The sequence below is a fragment of the Oryctolagus cuniculus genome, chromosome 2, assembly GCF_051225735.1.
Source record: "Oryctolagus cuniculus isolate XC-2025 breed Fujian yellow rabbit chromosome 2, ASM5122573v1, whole genome shotgun sequence".
In the NCBI taxonomy this organism is placed as follows: domain Eukaryota; kingdom Metazoa; phylum Chordata; class Mammalia; order Lagomorpha; family Leporidae; genus Oryctolagus; species Oryctolagus cuniculus.
The window spans coordinates 10,707,012-10,727,752 of record NC_142868.1 but is presented as its reverse complement, the minus strand read 5'-3'; the positions used below and the strand labels follow the sequence as shown (position 1 = coordinate 10,727,752).

Genomic DNA, 20,741 nt, shown 5'->3' with positions numbered 1-20,741 from the left:
GATACAAGCCATTTAGCTAATTTTCAAGTAAGTTTGTGAGGAAGAACAACTTACATCAGATGTGCTCCACAGGTCACAGATACCAGCAAACGAAACAGTGTCAGGCAGGAAAGGAATCAAGGACACATACCGAGCTACCAGTTCCTAAAGACACAGACAAAATTAGCCTAGAAGGTTAACTTCCCATCAGAGCTGCATCATTTCTTAAATACGCTTTATTTATCACAGACATTTATGTGTATGAAATGAAGCTAATGCTCACTAACAGCTTCCCCAGTGCTGTGCTAATATCTCGGTGCATCCTCACCGAGCATCCTATATGGGAGGTCACTGTTCCACCAACTTTTACGGTGAAGAAACTGGCCCCGAAGTCCCCTTGAAATGGCCTTGTTGGTTTTTATTTTGTATTACTTTAGTGTCTAAGGATAACAAGACTTTCCAAGATTATCTCCATCCATTTCTGAGAGCAGCCAATTCTTCAGCCACATTGCTTGCTGTTACTCACTCCCAAGTTTCCCATTGTCTTTACTTAGATGATGTGCTGCATCTAGGATTTTCCTGAAAGCCTTCCTTCTCTTTGAAGTAGGGTACATTTTTCAGAGATTCCTTCCGTGAGGATCTTGTGGTTACACATCCTCCCAGTGTTTGTGTGAAAGACAGTCTCGCACGATAGAAGCTGCTAGCTTGACAGCTATTTTCTTCAGCCTTTGAAGCTGTGCCCGTCCCGTCTTCCGTTTGCGCGGCTGCGCAGTGTGCTGGCCTAATGGTTCTTCTGTAGATAATCTGCGCCTTGTCTCTAGCTGCTCTTCAGATCATCCTCGTCTCTGTGATGGTCTGTGGCATGCCTCAGTTTTGGTTTCTTTTCATTTATCTTGCTGAGGAGTCACTGGGGTCTCTGGATCAGAGGGTGGTTGTCTTCCATCAGATCTGGGGACTTCTAGCTCAATGTCTTCAATGCTGGCTTTCTGCAGGCTCACAGCTTTATCGCCAGTGGCGTGGGCTGCTGCAGTCTGGTCTCACCGCGGTCTCCAGAGCTGGTGCTGAGGCTCTGGGCTGCTGGGGTCCTAAACTATCTTCTCCTGGACTAGAGCAGTAAGCTCCCTCCGTATTCCACCATCTTGGTGCCTCTTAAACATTTTATATTCTGTATCTGGTAACTCAAATATCGATATTTTTTGTAGTTCTTTTGTTTCTTGTTTCTGCTAACTCGCACTCATTCCTTCATGATGACTGACTTCTTCATTGATCTTTTATTCTGTCCATGTTGCTTGGAAGTTTTCCTGTGGAATTTTTTTGAGGCTGGGTCTAAAGGGCTTTCTTCTGGGAGAATTTGTTTGCTTTTGACAGGTAACACCTGAGGGAGGGGCGTTACCAACAGGGGACGCTTTCAACTGCATCTTCAGTTGAAGTTTTTTTGAGTCATATGAGTTAATTCCAGGCCCAATTTTCAGTAAATACAGGCTGGTGGTTAGGAACCATGAAATATTTTTTTTTGTTTTTTCTTGTCTTTGATCCAAAGTCAAGACCAAGACATTCAGGGTCCCTTACGCAGGGCAGGAGCTCTCCCAGTTTAGTACTGATGATATTACCTGTCCAGAGGCTCAGCCATGTGCCCAAGTCTCAAATTCAGCCTTGCAGGCTGCTGCGGCCCTGTGCGTGATCTCCTGTCTCCCCAGCCTGGTCAGCAGAATTACCAGACTACCTGGGAGCAAAGCCCTTCTCACCTTCGTGGAGCTGTGCTTTCTTCTTGTTTGTTGTCTGCTCTGCTCTACTACTTTTCCATCCATGGTTCAGAAAATACTTTAAATATTTTATTATCACTCTTGAGTGTTCTTTATTGAGAGAAATTTTCTGCACATCTACCACGCTGGGCAGAATAGAAATCTCTGTTGTGGATTTCCATAAAAATTGGTTAACCTTTAAAAGGAAGTGAAATGTAGGACACAACGATGTTTTTGTGTATCAGATAGATGAAGGGTTTTAAAAAGTTAATGGAAAGTGCATATATGCAAAAGCTATGCAAGGATTTCAGTTTTTTTTTTTTTTTTTTGCCAAAGTAAACAAGTTTTGATTGCATTTCCCACAAACTTTTTGAAGTGCCTTCATTCATCATTGCCCTGTCTCTAAATTTCCATATTAATGGCAGTTAGCAGTAATGAATTTCTCTGTAGCCTCTACTCTCCAAAGACAGTTATGGGTTATGGTGTTCATCTGAAAATGGTCTGGTTCACACAGGTTTGTGATGGGCAGTGTGCTCTGGGGCCGGAGAACAGTACGTATGTGTTAATGGTCCAGTGTCGATGTACTCTGGGGTGACGGCCTAAATGCTGAAAAACTTAACTTGTGCTTAACTTAAACTCCATGATATTTAGAGCATTAAGTGTAATACTGAATAGTTACCTTGGTATAGTAGAGAGTGCATGAATTCTGAAGCTGAGGCCTTAACAAAGGTCAAAAACCCTAACAAAGCTCCTGAGAATACACAATGAAAACACATTCATGAAAGACATTTTTAAAATGTAGAGTATCTTCCACATGGTAATTTCCCCACATGTACTGGAGTGCTAGGGACACAGTGAGCACTCAATAATGGCTGGAAGAATGAGCTAAGGATTATCATCATCCCAGTCTAAAGAAAGCAAGCTTCGTGGTAATAGGAGAGTTTTTTACTTTCATCCTGAATAATCTTGATGTAGTCAGTATCTCAAGTACTGTCCCTTATGGTAATTAAAGTGACAGTCTATTGAAATCTTAGGACATTTTTAGCACCAGCATGGGCTGGCTATGAAGTACTCACCGCAGTTGCCTGTGGATTGCTGGGATAGACAGTAAGGAGCTCCTCGGGAGGATTTAAAGGTCTGAGATAGCGAGTGATGAAAACGGTTTTTCCACTTATGTCAATTACTGTTGTGAGGCACTGGCGGTTTGGAAACTTTAGGGCACATTCAGCTTGAAACTTCTCTGTTGCTTGAAGCAATTTCTCATCTTCCTGAGAGTCAAACTTCAAAAAGAAGGCCGTCATGGGGTTCACAATCAATTAAGGAGACAAAGCACAACATGTTCAGATTCCAGTCAACATGAACGAAGTGTGTGGTTTGGAAGGGATGATCAAGTCACTCCTTGTAAGACCCATCGCCTCTGGTATTCCTGCAGCTTTAGTTTATACTTGAAAAGTTAGACTGATTCGTTCAATATGTAGTTACTCAACAGGATTAAGGAAAGTAGTCAACAGGAAGCAGGCATGTGGAAACTACTGGGTTAATGAAACCGTGTGTGAAAATTAAGCTGTGACATACTAATTCTGATTAATGAGACTAAACAATATGTGTACTTTGATGTTGGTTTTGAGGGAGGGGGCTCAGAAATTTAACATCTCAAGTGCAAATGTTAAGTAATTCAAATTAACTGGATTGCCAGGTTATAGGTATAAATAGGCAGGCTAAAAGTTTCAAATCCATAATCACTATAATAAGTTACAGCAATAGATCATTCAGGAAGAAGGAAGCAGAACTAGAAATGTCAAGTGTATAATGAGTATTTTAAGTGATTCTTTGATCCAAGATGAGCAACTAAGAGACAAAACATTTCAGTTGACTTTAGTCACATGTCAGCCCCTGCCCTAATCTGTTGCTAAAAATATGGCATTAAAAAAAGCAGTTATTTGTTTTTACAAGATTATTCATGGTTGCTTACATTTTAAGGGATTTCAAGGATAACTGAAACTCTCATTAGAAAAGTTAATTTTGAAGTAGAATTTAGAAGAGGCCTTGCCTGTTTTTGTTGCTTTGGAGGAAGGACGTGTGTCAAGCCACGCCCCTGTACTCTGCTTCATTTCGCTTTGTAAGACTTGTAGCCTCCGATGGTACTTGTCAGTTCTGTCTCCCCTCAGAGTAAGGTTCCTGAAGTCAGATTTTATTGTGACCTCATATTTTATCTCCAGTACCAACCCAGCACATAGGAAGTATCTAGCAAGTACTGAATGAATGGAAAACATCCCATTCTTTATAACCTCAAATGGAAGCTAGGTTATCCTAATTATTCTTGATTTCCCCTTATGATTAGGGCTGGATTGTGGCTTCCATTTCTAACTTAATTGCTATACTGTGAGAAGCTGGAATAGTGGTTACAGGGGTTGTTTAGGAGAGGGGCATCTCCAAAAGCCTGCTGTCTATTCTCATGGGATGTGTCCCCTGACATCCAGCTGAATTTTAGCATCATCCTAATGATTGTAACCACTTACCATACTGCCAGGACAGGGCAGCTACCCAAAAGGAGTTACAGTAAACAACTAAATGAAGACTCTGAGCTCATAGGGTTTGTGCTGGGTCTGCCACAGAGACCTAGAATTGTCAAGTCCGAAATAATTGTAATTTTAGGAAGCTGGAGAATTAGGAAACAAGGGTGTTGTGAAGAATCCAGTTGAATTCACTGCTATTCCTTTAAACTCATTCTTTACTCATTCATCCAATGTTTTGAAAATAATGTTTGCTAAGAATCCCTAAAAGGTTCCAGGCATTCAAAATAAATGATTATGGGGCCAGCGCTGTAGCGCAGTGGGTTAACACCCTGGCCTGAAGCGCCAGCATTCCATATGGGTGCTGGTTCGAGACCCAGATGCTCCACTTCTGATCCAGCTCTCTGCTGTGGCCTGGGAAAACAGTAGAAGATGGCCCAAGTCCTTGGGCCCCTGCACCCACGTGGGAGACCCAGAGGAAGCTCCTGGCTCCTGGCTTTGGATCGGCGCAGCTCCGGCCATTGTGGCCAATTGGGGAGTGAACCAGCAGATGGAAGACCTCTTTCTGCCTCTCATCTCTCTGTGTAACTCTTTCAAATAAATCTTTTTTAAAAAATGATTATCAAACAATTTCCTCAAGGAACTTCTAGTCTAGGGGAGGACATTAATAAGCAACCAAGTACTTAAAATAATTGACCAAAGGTTCTATGGGGCTAAACACAGATCACTATGGGAACATTTAAGAGAGACATCTACATGCACTGTCCAGAAAGAACAAGCAAAATTTTCAACCAGTGTCGACTGTTGGCCTTCAAAGTTGAAAATACAGCTGTTGTCTAAACCTTTCCTACACTTGGACCCGAGTGTTCTGTTGTATATGGTGACCCTCTAACTAGTGCTTCTTGAAGGCAGGGCCTGAGTTTCAGTAAGTTTGTGACCCTTCCCACACCTAGTGGTGAGGAGCTTACTAATACCCATTAATACTTGTTTAGCCACCAGGATAACAGGAATCCAAGGAGTAGTATGCTATGTGGCAGTCTAAGAAGTGCCAAGGGAAACCTAAATACTAAAAGAATTAGGGTCACTTATCATGAAACAAATCAAGGTAGAGCTGATAAATTCACAATTCGGCTCAACTTGAAATTTGGAATTCTTAAGTGGATTAATTCTTGGATCTTTAGACTGTAAATGTTTACAGAAAAATGAATGGGTCTATCTTGCCTCTGAAAACCTACAGACATAATTGTCAGAGCTACGCTGTCTCTGCAAACCACTTGGGATCTTACGGATTTGGAAACAGAGGTAGTGCCTAGTGTTCATGTAACATTCAGACCAATGACTTGTTAGGTTCAAAGCCAACTAAAAATCTTCCTGACAAAATAAATTGGGCCAGAAGACAAAGCCAGATATTCTTCATGAACTGCCTGTACCTACAGTTCATGGCTAGGGATCACACATGCACCAGGACACAGCACCTGCCTCCAAGGGGCAAGGGACAAAAGCAGCTAATGAAAGCCAAGTAACTATTGATTGATGAATTGTAAAACACAATACTTGGTACCTTCTTAAGCATGACACTCATCTATCAGAGGCAAGAAAGAAAGAAAAAAAGACATGAGAGGAAGGTGGTATTAACAGAAATAACCTATTTTTTAAAACGTATATTTAACCAAGACAAAGTAGGGGATGTTTAAATAAGAATTTCAAGAGTTTCTACTAATTTTTAAAACTTTTCCATTAGTAGATATTTTTTAGAAACCATAGGGAATTATTCCAAACAGCTACAAACGCAGGCTGTAGAGGACTAATTGAACTTCTTCACACAGCCACTGTGGGGCAGTGAAATGCCACCGGAGGCAGGCTGCAGGACTTAAGGTCCATGCCTCAGAGTCCTGCACACACAGTCAGGCCCAGGAAGGCTGCCAGGGTGCAGGGGTCTCATAGTCGCCCTCGTGGGCACGGGCTGCACTCACACGCTTTGGAAGCTCCCCTCTGCATGGGGTACTAGCTGACTGCTTTTTCTTGTTAAGAATTCACAGAAATAATGAAATTTTGTCTGGGAGGATTATTCTGGGTAAACGTGAGTGTGAGCTCTCTCTTCAGTTTATACATGGTGACAAACAGCCAGACTCTATGTACTTCCCTCTCTAAAAGTATCTCAGAATGCATATATTCCAGTGTGTTTTCTAGAAAACCATAGATTTAGTGACAGAGCCTAGTATTTGAGGTTGAGTTTTGGTAGATTTGTTTTCCCAGAAATTCTGCATGTCCTCTGTAAATGCCTTGCAAATGGGAGACAGCAATAATGTTCTTTTCTGTGATCAAAACTGTAATACTGGAAACAAGAATATACTCATTTTTTTCACCTCTATTCAAACCGTATTTAACAATGGACAAATTAGAGCCAGTAAAATAATCCTTGCAGTGTAACTTAGTAGTTAACAATTTGCTCTTATGTGTGACTGTAAGCTTGGTGGAATTTTTACCTGCTTTTCTAGGTTGCTATACCTGAGTATATACACAATGTAGAGTGAGACAAACGCCTAGGAACTGCCTGGTGACCCCCGGATACACTGAACCTTATTTTCCTCATCTGTAAATTGAAGACACGCTGTAGAAGAGAGCTGTGAGTTTTGAAAGAGACAGCATATATCCAATGCCAAACACAGTAATGAGGTCAGAGTAAGGATTCAAAATATGTTAGGGGTGGTAGTGGTTGCTATTATTGTATTAGTCTGTATACAAATAAGAGGTCAAAATTTTTTTCCCAAATCTGGTAAGGCAGTAGGCGTAAATGGAGCAGAGATTACATCAAGAAAGCTTCCCAACAATGACGGTTGGCAAACAACTGCTAACAAATGGAAGTTCTGGAAACCTACTTTTAAGAACTATTTAGGGGCCAGCACTGTGGTGTAGCGGGTAAAGCCGCCGCCTGCAGTGCCAACATCCCATGTGGGTACCTGTTCGAGACCTGGCTGCTCTACCTCTGATCCAGCTCTCTGCTATGGCCTGGGAAAGCAGAAGATGGCCCAAGTGCTAAGGCCCCTGCACCCATGTGGAAGTTCCAGAGGAAGCTCCTGGCTCCTGGCTTTGGATGGGCCCAGCTTCAGCCATCATGGCCCTTTGGGCAGTGAATGGGGCAGCAGATGGAAGATTCTCTCTCTCTCTCTAATAAATAAATAAAACTTAGAAAAAAAGTTTAGTGGAGCACTTGGGCATATATTTGATGGATTGAATGGCGGTGACCCATGCGGGTCATCCAGGTTTAAGACCCTATGAACTGACACAATGCATGTGCAGACAGACATGGAGACATATTTCAGCATGCTTGCCAACAGATGTCAAATAAAAGAACAAAGTCATTTTTTAGTGTGTCATGTATCATTTTCTTCACATCAAAGAAATTCTTCTAAAAGCAGAGCATGTTTGTATTTGTCTTGCTTTGCCTAAAAGTTTAAGTTGCTAACTGACCTAATTACCGGCTCAGTGAAAATTCAAAAGCACACATCTGTTCTCTCACCATCATTCTGTCCAAACTGAAGGGATAACACATGGAGATTAGAGTAAGGGAGACTTTGTGCAGTGCAGCACAGTCCAGATTTATGGAACCACAGCCTGGCAGGCATTGGTCACGTCCCATCAACACCAGACCCTGGGTTCCCAGACTACCAGCAAAATTACCTTTTCTCGAACTGACTCTCCAGGCACCAGCTGGGGCTCCATGGTGATGAACAGGGTGATGTAGGAGCCTTCACTTAAGCTTCGAACAGAATCAAAACCCCGCTCAATCATCATGCTTCGCTCCTTACTGTAGCCCAGAAGAACTGGGGGGATATCGATTTTAAATGTTCCATCGATCTGTGAAGAACATACGACTTTGTAAACAGCCTGTGATTTTACAACTAAAGTTCAAAGGCAAGTGTCAACTATTAATTGATGAATTAGTAAAAACAGGTCAAATCATCAGCCTGTCTCCCTACACTTTCCTCAGAGAAGGTTCTATATTTCCATCTCCTTTTCCCTTTGGGAGAGAAGGATCTGTTTATCCGAAGTCCCGAATTCAAATCCTGGGATAAACCCCAAGTGCTTTTGGACAAAGGAGGCAGTAACCTTGCTACCCCTGCAGTATGTTTGGAGTAAAGAATTACTCAGCAGGTATCAAACACCATGGGGAATGCCTGGCACAAGGTGAGTACCCAGTCAACGTTCCTCTTTTCTGGAACGTTCAGCTTCCCTTCTCCACCTTTCAGAATTCTCATCACTTTTCAAGGCTTAGGTCAAACGCTGTCTCTCACGAACGGCTTTATTGTCTCCACCTCTGCCACCCTCTCATAGAGTTGGTTTCTCTCACTTGCTACATGAATGCTTTCTGCCTTCCCAGGTTGTATTCCAGGTAATTGCTCTCCGAGAACAGAGTCCGTATTTTACCCCCTTGTGCATCGCCCTTCTTTGGTGGATAGCAGTGTTTTGTTTACCAGTGAGTGCTCGGTGAATGTGGGCTGAATGGAAGAACTATTGTCAAGAGGACAAACTGACTCAAAGTAATGAGAAGGACTGATTTATGTACAGCTTCAAAAGGAGAACTTTGCAGTCCTTGGGAAGTGAAAGCAATAATTTACTAGATTGCCTAGTACTACAAAACTATTCAGTACTAGAATTTGAAATTCACAAATCACACAGAATTCAATAATGGTATGTAAGATACACCCAATACATGTAGTTACTAATTATTATGGAATCGGGATTCTGATGTCATGGATACCTCCAGAGAGCTGAACCAGGACCTGAGAGGGAATGACAGGGAAGTCATACATGATGGCAGAGTTCAAGGAAGACACTCCTGACAGAGCTGTTGGAAAGAAAACGAACTGCACAGGTGTTACAGGGTGCAGTAAAGGAGATTCACTCATCAAGGGGTTTGGAGTAACACTTCTGACTTTCCTTTCAAATGTGCAATCCCGACTATCACAGGCAGTTTGACTGCAAAATGATGTGCTTTTAATTTTTTAGATTTAAAACCTATTGAAAGACTAAAAGCTTCTGGGAGGCACATCACTGCAGCACAGCCTGTAGACGCTCCCTTTGCCGAGGGAGGCCTGCAATATTGCTCCTGGAGGTTCCAACCAGTGCGAGCCTCTCAGACCTGAGTTTTGGCCTTGGCCTTGCAGGAGATTACGTGGTACAGGTGGCATTTACTCGGTGTAGTCACCACTGCGCACGTAACCGCCTGTTGGCATGGATGTAATGCTGGGGTGTTGAAGCAGCTTTAGAATCTTTAATTGTCCCACGTTAGGGCTACCAAGTCATTCAAGGGCTGTCAGTCTGATGGAACCCTGTAAGCGAAATCATTAACTCTGAAGGAGGTCCCTGTTGAGCATGTCTATACTAACATCTTTCCAATTTTAAGTAGTACAGACTTGTGGGGATATTAATGGAATGCACTTGGTTAAATAGGCCATCACTGTCCTGCTTGTTTTCTTCAGGTTTCTTTCAGAAATCTGGTCTGCTACTGTCATCTGGACAAGTTCTCACTCTGCCCCACTTCTGCTTCATTACCATCCAAGTGCTTAAAAAATTCTCCGATTTGAACGTAGTATATTAACTACTCACTGTAAGGAACACAGAGGTTTAGTAAGTCATGCAGATGTGACATAAGAACAATGGCTTTATACAGTGGCTTTTATCTTTCCCAGGGCTTGCACAAATATATATTCTCTCACTGTTGAGGGTAGACCCCACAAAACACTTTTCACTGGAAAAATGCATATCCCTCCCCATTCCCATAGAATTCTGAGTTCTTATGCTTACCCTTGATTGGAAATATATTGTGCTAAATGGGATTTTCACACATCCCAGCCAGTGTCTCTCAATACGGGTGTGGATTCCACGTCCTCTTTCGCGGTCATCCTAAAGGAAGGGTGGGCGTTGATAACTATTTATTTATTTTGTAAAGATTTATTTATCTATTTGAAAGGCAGAGTTGCAAAGGGGGGTGGGGAGGAGAGATCTTCCATCCACTGGTTCATGCCCCAAATGTCCACAAGAACAGGAGCTGGGCCAGTCAGAAGCCAGGAGCTTCCTCTGGGTCCCCCATGTGGATGCAGGAACCCAAGTAGTTGCATCATCCCCTGCTGCTTTCCTAGGTGCATTAGCAGGAAGCCGGATCAGATATGGAGCAATGAGGACTTGAACTGACACCCTCTGGGATGCTGGTGGGCAGGCGGAAGCTTTAACTGCCACACCACAACACTGGCCCCCGGTGATAACTATTGAGGAACTCCAGACACTAGCTGATAGCAGGATTGTAGTCGAAACACGTGCATTTAGAATATTAATCGGATTCTGATTTAGACACTTAGTGGCTTTGAGTCTGTGTCATCTAACCTTCCAGAAGCTCAGTCTTCTCGTCAATAAACTGGAGATTCAACACTCTACAGAGTTATTTTAGGACTAAATAAGACAACGGATGGAAATGACATAGCGAACTCCTAGGGTAGAACAGATACTCCACTGAAAACAAGAACTAATTCTCTTTCTTCTCCTCTCCTCATTTATACTTATCAAGTTTTGAAGATTTCAAAACAGAAGATAGGTGGAAAATATGCTTGGACTTAAATCAGTAGTAGGTAGAAGAAATGAAAACAGGTCCAGGTATCTTCCTGGAAACTGAGAACGTACCTCTAACACGTCATACAGCACTTCATCAAAAATGTTAATGAACACATCGTCCTTCACAGACTGCAAACTGGCTGTGCTATAGTCCCCGTTAGGAGCCCTGCAAAGTAACCACGCCCAGGAAGCGTGAAGACAGGCAGATCAGAGATGATGAGCATTTAAATGTCAACACTTGAAAAAGACCCACACAGGAGCAGAGGTAGGAGGATTTGTTTCCGGGTACTGTAATACAGTGCCTACAGTGGAAAGGAAATGAGCACCCTCTGCTGGCTTGTTCCCCCACCCTCCATGGCAGGCTGTGCAAGGAGCTCACCGGCCAGGACGGAGGTGACTCGATGGGCGGCTTCAAGGTCTGCAACTGAAACTCGAGCCACCTGTGGACTTCTGAAACTGACTCCAGCAGGGCTTCTGCAGCAAGGCCATTCCTGTCACTCACCTCCTCTTACTCTGTGGCTAGTCGAATGGGTACGGCCTCTCACTTATTTTCCCATGTAGTAGTAAAGCAATGTAGGGGTGAGGTTCATTGGCTGGAACAACCCAGCCAAGACCAGGCTGGCCTGGTCCAGCATTTCTCTCCAGGACACGATGGGAGTCTAGGGTACTGTTTGTGCTCTACTGAGCATTTGCCTTCAACTCTTCTGTTTGCTCCATGTATAACTGTGGTCTCTGCCCTCTTTTCTAACTTAGCTCATGTTAATCCTGGTTTCTCTCATTACTATGTGACTTGAAGTCGCCATGGCTGTTTGGATTTTAGTTTCTTCTCCATTGGAGTAGAAGCTTGGACTAGATAATCTCTAAGATCCCTTCCAACATTGAAATAATGTCTTTTAAATATCTAAAAAATCCTTTGACCAGACTTTGGAAAGGCCACAGTATTTCTGATGAAGGAGAAAGTGTAGTTGATGGGAACCAGGAGGTTCCAAGTTTGTCTAAGGACGGAAGGTAAGAAAGAAAAGCAGAGTAGGGACAGTGTGAGCAGTCAGCGAGAAACCTTGGGGTGCAAGACGCCGAGCCAAAAATGAGCCCAAATCTCAAAAGTTGGATATTTCTTCATTTTTATTCTTTTATTAAAGATTTATATATTTATTTGAAAGGCAGAGTTACAGAGAAAGAGAGAGAGAGAGAGAGAGAAATCTTCCATCTACTAGTTCACTCCCCAAATGCCCACGACCACTGGGGCTGGGCCAGGCCAAAGCCAGGAGCTTCTTCCAGCTCTCCTATATGGGTGGCAGGGCCCAGGGACTAGTGCCATTCTCCGATGCTTTTTCCAGGCCACTAGCAGGGAGCTGGATCAGAAGTGGAGCATGGGGCTGGTGCGGTGGTGCAGCGGGTTAAAGCCTTGGCCTGCCGTGCTGGTGTCCCATGTGGGGGCCATTTCTAGTCCTGGCTGCTCCTTTTCCGATGCAGCTCCTGCTATGGCCTGGGATAGCAGTAGAAGATGGTCCAAGTCCTTGGTCCCCTGTGCCAGGCTCCTCGCTTCGGATCAGCACAGCTCCGGCCGTTGTGGCCATCTGGGGAGTGAACTAGTGGTTGGAAGACCTCTCTCTCTCTCTCTGTTTCTACCTCTCTCTGTAACTCTGTCTTTCAAATAAATAAAAATAAATCTTAAAAGTGAAGAAAAAAAAAGGAAGTGGAGCAGCCAGGACTTGAACTGATGCTCATATGGAAATCTGGCCTGGTGTGCCACCGCACTGGCCCTTCCATTTTTACTCTTAGATGGAGTGAGCAGTGGGAGAGGAGGGAAGATGCAGGACTTGGGTGTCAGGACACCTGGATCTTTTTCTCATGTGTCAATTTCAAATCTTTCACCTAAGCCATTTTCTTCTGAGTCTTTTATCTCCTCCACATTTCCTCAATGTATCTTATAGTTCTTGAATGAGAATAACATGCTTACCTAAATGGAAGTTCAAGTTCTTCATTCCAGCTGGGGTTTGGCCCTTCAGCTGTAGTTGTATGGCAAATCGTCCGCTGAAAAGAGACTTCTACAAAGGGGCGTACCAAAACCTTAAACCAAGAGCAGATCATGAGTTGATAAGGTCAGTAGAATTATTCGCTTCTTAGCAGAGGTAGAATGTGTTTCCTAATAGTATGTTTCTACAGAAAATGAAGTGGAAAGCAAGAATGTTTGTGAGGCTTATTGGTGAGTCTTTAAACAGAAGCGGTGCGAGCAGGCATTTGGTCTAGCTGTTGACACTGGTTAAGATGCCTGCATCCCATATCAGTCCCTGCCTTCCATACCCAGCCCCAGCTCCTGACACAGCTTCCTGCCTCTTTGGGAGGCAGCAGGTGATGGCTCAAGTAGTTGGGTCCCTGCCACCCACATGGGAGACCTGGACTAAGTTCCCGACTCCTGACTCCAGCCCCAACCCAACCCCGGCTATTGTGGGAATTTGGAAGGTAAACCAGCAGATGGGAACACTCTTTAATAAATTAACAAAATTTTTAAAAATTAAAAAAGCAATAAGGGGCAAGATTCAAGGTGAAATCTGGCACTGTGTTCTCTCACCTGGCCCAGGGGGTAGTCAGCACTGTGGGTGGGGCTGTGTGTGCTTGGGGAGGCAGCATGCTTTTCGACGAAAGTCCTTGAAGACCTTGATGGCTGCTGGAATTTGCTAGAAGGGAAAAACACGTGGAAATAAATGAGAGTCTAGAGAAGATGCTTCCCTCAAAGATGAATGGTGATGCTGCCGGCTGTGACAGTCCACTCTCTCTAAGCCACTGACATTTCAGAAGGGTAGCAGGAGGGTCTGGTCCTCTCCAGCCTCCTCACGATTACCAGGGCCTTCTGACTCTGGCACGTGTGTCTGGCTGAGAACAGAGGAAGCCGCCTCCTCTCCCGTCCCCTCCCAGGAATGCCTGGACAGGAACCAGGTTTTCCTCCATGAATGAGAGCTGCAGGCGCTCAGCAGATTCTTGAGCTTCCCAACCAGCCTGCCTGTCTTTGTCTTCACCCAGTTTTAGCTCTCTTCCACAGCAGTTTCTCTCTTTCTCTTTCTCTCTCTCTCTCTCTCACTCTCACTCTCCCTCCCTCCCTCCCACTCCCTCTCTCTTTCTCTCCTCTCTCCCCCCTCTCCCTCTCCCTCTCTCCCTCTCTCCATTAAGCCCAAATTTAAAGTTTTTATTATTTTAGAGGCAGAGAGACAGAAGGAGATTTCCCGTCTGCTGCTACACTCCCCAAATGCCCAGGACAGCCAAAGTCAGGAGCCCTGACCTTAATCCAGGTCTCCCACATGGCTGGCAAGGATGCAGCTACTGAAGCCAACACCTGCCGCCTCCCAGTGTGTGCATTAGCAGGAAGCCACAATGAAGAGAAGACTCAGACCCAGGCACGCCGATGTGGGATGTGGGCATCCCAAGCCGTGGCTTACCTGCTGTGCCAAATGTTCACCGACCCTGCGCTCACCACTGACCCCAGGTGAGCTGCACATCCCAGGCCCGACAGCGCCCTCTGCCAGTCTCCCTGGGAAAGCAGGCTCAGGGACTCCCAGCTTGAGTCAGGACCAATGAGTTTACTCGGTTTCCTTTTTCAGCCGCTATTCTTACATGAACTAATGAAATTTATCTCCAGAGAATCTACCAGGCCCCTCCTACTCTCAACCAATAACCCACATTCATATTTGCACTGAACATTAAGGTTTACCAAGGGTTTTTGCATTCGTCACTGGGCAAAGTATACATCGTCCCTTTCTACCAAAACCTTTCACAGCTCAGGGTCCAAAGTTGAACATGGAATTTAATGGCTACCAGAAAAAAAAAATACCTTTTCTCTTTGCAAAACTGTCAATTAATTATTAAGATTCACTTAGGACCTGCTATACTGTGGGGATGCAAAGACAAGTCAGACCCCGCTTCAGCCCAGTCTAGACCAGAAGACAGAAATGCAAACGTAATTTCATGGGTGAAATAACTGTCAGACTAGAGGGATGGGCACAGGCTGTAGGAGTGCAGAGCTGAGAGCCCTGTTGGTGCAAGCAAGGGAAAGGTACAGTTTCAGGCAGGCTTAGCAGAAACCTGACTTCTGAGCTGTCTTGATGCAGCTCGGTTGAGATGTGTAGCACGGAGGACCAACTACCTTCCTTGAGACACGTGAATGAAAGGCTGCACTACTTGAACTATTATATAGACAACCATAAAAGAAACACCTATGTGTTCTGTTACTAAAACAGTTTTTCACTCCACAGAATTGAGCTTTGAGGCAAGCGGGGTGAAAGGGTTGCCTGTGGGCTGGGGAAAGCAATGCCATGGGCCAGATTCCAGGGCACAAAGCACTGGAAGTGGTTGGTGATGACAGGATGTCCTGTGACAGGTCAAAGCAGCAGCCAGGAAGGAAAACTGTGAAGGCAGGCGGGGCAGGGAGGGTAGGAAGTATCATTATGCTCTTGAAACTTATATATGAACTGCATGAAATTTGTTCCCTTAAATAAAAAAATAGGAAACTAGGGCAGAATATTGGAGTGAGAGGAAGGAACACATTAAAGGGGAAGAAGGTGACACAGGGAGTGCAGCTCAATGACCAGGACAAGCCCCTTCCTGCCTCTTTCCTTGTGTCAAACGAAGGGAGTAATGGTAGTTAAGCGCGAAATGAAATAAGATGGGCAAATGTGCCTAGCGCGGTGCTGGAACCATGGTGAATATCCAGTAAATGCTACTTTCTCTCATTACCCTAATCAGGGCTCCAGCCAAAAGCAGTTCCTGTCTCTGCTCTGCGAGGGCATAGGAAACGCCTATGGCTGAGGGCTCCCCACTGCCCCCAGGGTAGTGAGCCATGGTAGTCAGAACCCATCTCCCTGAACATAACAAAAGAGAAGTCACATTCGCTCCCAGCACGTGTGTTCCAGAACCACGGCAGACACCTCACACCCTCTTCCCTGAGGACTGTTCCCACTTCCATGGCTGGTCCTTCCCTTGCCTCTCTGGCTGTAGGTAATTAGACCATGGATCAATCCTGACCCAAGTTATCACCTTCAGGTCCTCTCCTGAGATGATACCTGGTTGCTGGGAGCTGGCTGCAGGGACCACTTCCAGCACCTGGGGAACATGATGGAAACTCAGGGAATCGAGTGACAGATGGAGGGGCCTCAGGAGTTCCTTCTTAGTCCCCGCAGTCCACCACGTAGCTCAGCTTTGCCTCCTGTCTTGGGTTCTGTGAGATGTTTCCAATACCCACCCACCCCGATCCCTGTAGCCTAAGTTGACCGAACTGCAACCTCTTGCAAACAGGAGGGCCATGCTGCCAGCGAGAACTCACAGGCCCTGCTGAGATCTATGCTAAGCACGAGAGTGAGCCGCTATAAAGAAGGTTGTACGTGGCTGGGGCCCAGCACCTGCCACCCAGGGCTGTTCCAAGCGCTCTCACCTTGGCGTCGGTGTCCTCACTGGGATGTCGTAAGCCCGGATAATGTTCACCAGCAGCTTGACGTCTCCGTCCGAGAGGCTTTGGGCGGTCACCTTCTTCCGGCCTTTTCTTCGTGGCCTCAGTGGTCGTTTTTGTTCTGCCAGCTTGAAAAGGCTTAGGCCCAGAATGCTAACAGACACAGGAGAGAGTCAGGACCCAAAGGAAAACAGCGGTCTGGATACTGTGAAATGACTCCCACTCGGCCTCGAGCTCTCTCCTAGGCCCCTGAACAGCTCTTTGTCTTTTTAAGGAGGGTGGAAACAGTCTAACAATTTCCGCATAGGAGGATCCCACTGCATGGATTCTTAAGGTTGATTCTAGCTGCTACTCACACGAGGAAAACAAGCCCTAGCACGGCTCTGCCTGCATTTTCTACCTTGATCTCTGTGGCGTATGCACCAGTCTTTCACATGTGTCCTGTGCTCTCCCACCTGTCTGTCACCTTTCCTCTTGCCAGTCCCCGCACAGGGAATACCTCTCTTTCCCTGTCTGCCTTCCCCATGGCAGGTTGACCTGTCTCTCAGGACCAGTGTCTCCTGCAAAGCAGCAGCTACATTTGCAAGGGGCACTTGCTCTTCTGAGCACCTGTTAGGACATACTCTGGTCACGTGACTGTGGGTATAACCTGCCCTCGGGGGCAGTTCCTGGGGTCTCTTGCTCTCTGGAGCTAGAACTGGGTGTGAATCCTGGCTCCATTCTTGGCTATTGAGCAAATAATTTCACCTCTGTAGGTCTCCGTTTCACCACTTGTAAAATGGGGTAATACCTACTTCCTGCGCTCATTGAGAGGAAGTGAGGAGGGGAGCGGAGCATACCAGTAGCTGTCTAGCACCTTGTGGATGCCTAAAATCACCTGAACTTAAATTCTGTAGAGGCCAAGTCACCCAGGTGCTGTCAGTAATGTGAAGGTGCTACCCAGTTCCCAGGTAACAGAGCCTTGCAACCAACCTCAACCCTAACAAGGGCAAGGAACATCTACCATACATTAAGGAGGAGTGAGCTTTCCCTCTTAGGGCCATGTGGGAAGAGGGGTGAATGACTCCTGCATATAGGTATATATTTCAGCCCATGTGGAAACGAGAGTGGGATGGGAATGCCCCTGCTTAATCAATAACCAAGTCTGCTAGCTGGTACCAAGTACTCTCCAGTTTTCAGTGAGGTATTCTTCGATTTTCAATGTGGTCAATAGCCAAATACAAGTCAGCATTGTTTAACCTGACTTAATGCATAGACTCACCCTGTAAGAAAAGTATAAGACCTGTAACTTGAACCCAGACATGTGAGCTCAGCATCGGACTGGTTTTTTCTGAGTTTAGATCTAAACTTGACTTGCTGAATGAACGTCAACTCTGATTTCTCCACCAGATTCTGACTTTTCAGTTAACAATGGGATGATGACAATGACTATGATGCCAGTGGTTATGCTGGAGGAAGAGGAGGAGATGGAGGCAGGAGGAAGGGTGTGGACAAAGAGTGGAAGGCTCTTTCATCTCTCCAAATCCTGAGATGGTATCCAACAAACTCTTCCAGGAAGGTGAAGACAACAGGGCCAGTGATTTGAGGGAGAAAGATGCATGAAGCAAATACGTTCTAGCCCAGAGGGTGAAGAGGAAAACGGGTGTGACTCTGCATCAGAAGCTGACACTAATGACTTGCCACAGAGCCACAGAACAGCACCAGCTACGTACAGTCTCAGGCTTTGGTGCTTATGGTTCTTTGCCCAGTATCAGAACCAGCTGAGTGGCCTCTTGACTGCAGCCATCTTTGCTGAGGATGAGAGCCCAGCAGCTGCTGTCTAGGCATGGCAGAGAGGGCCCAGAGGAATCCCAGGAGGTTTGCAGGAGCTGCCGTTTCCGTTTGATTGCCAGGGTCTTGCACATAAGAGCTGCCAAGCAGACTCACCCTTGAGGTATCAAAGAGAATTCTAGGTACCTCCTGTATGAGTTGCTGGTCTATATAAGTATACTAGTTGTCCCATTTTTCAGTTTAGAAACTAGAGGCTCTAAGAGATGCTATTATTTGCTGAAAGCTTAATAGGAGAAGGAGCTGGGGTTTAACCTCAAGCCGCAGGCTATATAGCACTTATCCTCAGTCACAGTGCTAGGATGGTCACCTAATCCCAATTGGGGGCCTCAGAGATACGGCTTTGCCGAGGGTGCCGACGTGACAACCCCTTCCCTTTACCAACACTCCCTCCCTCTCCCAGGGTGTGTGATGCTTCCACAGCAGTCAGCATGGCAGCACCATGTTGGCTGGGCCCATCACACACAGAAACTATGAACAAACTGAAATTAAAAGGAGAAAGAACATACCCTGAGCCTTCAGAACTTAATGCAGAAAGTAAAGCAGAAAAAAAAGAAAAGAAAAAGAACAATGTGAAAAATCATCATCTATTCTAAGTGTAATCTTCATGACTGCGAAAACATTCAATGACTAGACTCTGGGCCAGGAGTAAAGAGAGAGGCTTTGAATGAATTTGTGTGGGTGTGGCCTCCCCCCTGTGCATGGACGGAGGTGGAGCCAAGGAAAGGTGCTGACGCGGATGACAATTTTTTTTTTTTTTTTGACAGGCAGAGTGGACAGTGTGAGAGAGACAGAGAGAAAGGTCTTCCTTTGCCGTTGGTTCACCCTCCAATGGCCGCCGCGGCCGGCGTGCTGCGGCCGGTGCACCGCGCTGATCCGATGGCAGGAGCCAGGAGCCAGGAGCCAGGTGCTTTTCCTGGTCTCCCATGGGGTGCAGGGCCCAAGCACCTGGGCCATCCTCCACTGCACTCCCTGGCCACAGCAGAGGGCTGGCCTGGAAGAGGGGCAACCGGGACAGAATCCGGCGCCCCGACCGACCGGGACTAGAACCCGGTGTGCCGGCGCCGCTAGGTGGAGGATTAGCCTAGTGAGCCGTGGCGCCGGCCAATTTTTTTGTATCCTTCTCAACTGTATGTGGAGAGGAAGTAAATCATATGGAATAGCCATCCTAGGAGACCAAGAGATTGACTCACAGGTCATGAAGTTAACGGACCACACAGGACCATCTTATGGGGAATTAGCCATCATCTTTTGTGCACCCAGCCCTAGATGAGACCATCCGAGGATCGTTCTAAATAACAGGGAGCTAATTCCCGATTTCCACATCAAAATCCATTTTCTCTGCTGCCCTTCACCTTCAATAAGCACACACCCCAGCTCTCTGCCTCCCAGCGTGGTGCCGGGACCAAGCCTCCAATGCCAGCACTTCAGAGGGCAAGGACTCAGCCACCTCCACTGCCCACTATGGACAGGAGGTTATGAGGAAGCCTTGGCAATGGGAGATTAGGAAGGTAGGGGGAGTGTGTGCAGGAGAGAAATGGAAGTGGGGAAACATTAGATGAGGCTGATGAGTTGGACTCTGAAGGAGTGGGAGGTCCGATGGCTCCACTGGAGGGTGGTAGGAGAGGCTGGAAGGCAACTTGCCCTCACAGAAAATGTCTAAGCTGTCGCCATCACAAGGCCTTAATCAGGTGTAGCCTGGTCTCCATTATTAGACTTGGCCCAAACCATATGATTGTTAAAAAAAAAAAGTACATGACACCTTTCATAGAACAGAAGCAAATAAAACATTTTATAAGAAATAATGATAGTGGCTTTAATTATTTTACCTGATATTGGGAACCTCTTCTTCTACTACCAAATCAGTAAGAAGAAAATGATGTTTTGCAATCAGGAAACGATTTATCACTGATTCTCTAACCTGAGGGAAGAAATCAGCTTTACGTAAAATGTTCTTATTAAATTTTGGGGGTCACTCTTTACAACCAATGTTACCTCAGTGTCCCACCCTTGGTCCCATTCCCCCCATCCAGGTATTAATTTTAATTCTATCTACTGTTATTACCAGACAGTTGATCTTATTTATATGATCCCTTTGACACTTAATCCTATCTATATGATCAATTAAACACTTAATAATACCATCTTATATGTTAAAGTGATCATATTAACACCGAGCTTAATGGGATTTGGAGTCTCATGGCAAGTTTTTAGCTTTACTGTTAGAAGTCTGTAGGAATGTATGTAGAACTATACAGCTCCTCTCTCTCTTATTCCCACTCATATTTTTTACTGGGATCTATTTTCAATTGAATTTACTTAACATAGAATTAATCATATGCATATAAAGAGTTCAACCAATGGTATTAAGAAAGAAAACAAATAAAAGTGAAATAAATAAAAAACTATTCCTTGACAGTCAAGACAAGGGCTGTTCAAGCCATTGCTTTTCATAGCATCCATTTCACTTCTGCAAGTTTCCTTTTAGGTGCTCTCTTCCTTATCCTAGATCAGGGAGAACATGTGTTATTTGTCTTTTAGGGAATGGCTTATTTCACTAAGTAGAATGTTTTCCATATTCACCTGTTTTGTTGCAAATGTCTGTCTACAGCTGTGTAGAATTCCAAAGAGTGC

General features: G+C 45.2%; 1 protein-coding gene across 9 annotated transcripts in view; it reads right to left on the bottom strand.

The window, feature by feature from the left end:
* The window catches only part of CC2D2A (coiled-coil and C2 domain containing 2A), a 152,314-nt gene that overhangs the window by 15,257 nt on the left and 116,316 nt on the right, over positions 1-20,741 (bottom strand). For 6 of the 9 annotated variants that reach the window (XR_011386194.2, XM_051830185.3, XM_089326960.1 and 3 more), the window contains 9 exons: positions 19,937-20,028; positions 16,266-16,433; positions 13,416-13,521; positions 12,804-12,913; positions 10,913-11,009; positions 10,043-10,141; positions 7,916-8,092; positions 2,798-3,001; positions 55-144 (listed from right to left, as the gene is read on the bottom strand). Coding sequence is in view for 8 of the 9 variants with exons in the window: in XM_051830185.3 (XP_051686145.3) it covers positions 55-144; positions 2,798-3,001; positions 7,916-8,092; positions 10,043-10,141; positions 10,913-11,009; positions 12,804-12,913; positions 13,416-13,521; positions 16,266-16,433; positions 19,937-20,028 (1,143 nt within the window). In the remaining variant the exon portion in view is untranslated. The remainder of the gene's footprint in view (positions 1-54; positions 145-2,797; positions 3,002-7,915; positions 8,093-10,042; positions 10,142-10,912; positions 11,010-12,803; positions 12,914-13,415; positions 13,522-16,265; positions 16,434-19,936; positions 20,029-20,741) is intronic. The other 3 variants (XM_089326957.1, XM_089326959.1, XM_089326958.1) reach the window with 2 other exon arrangements.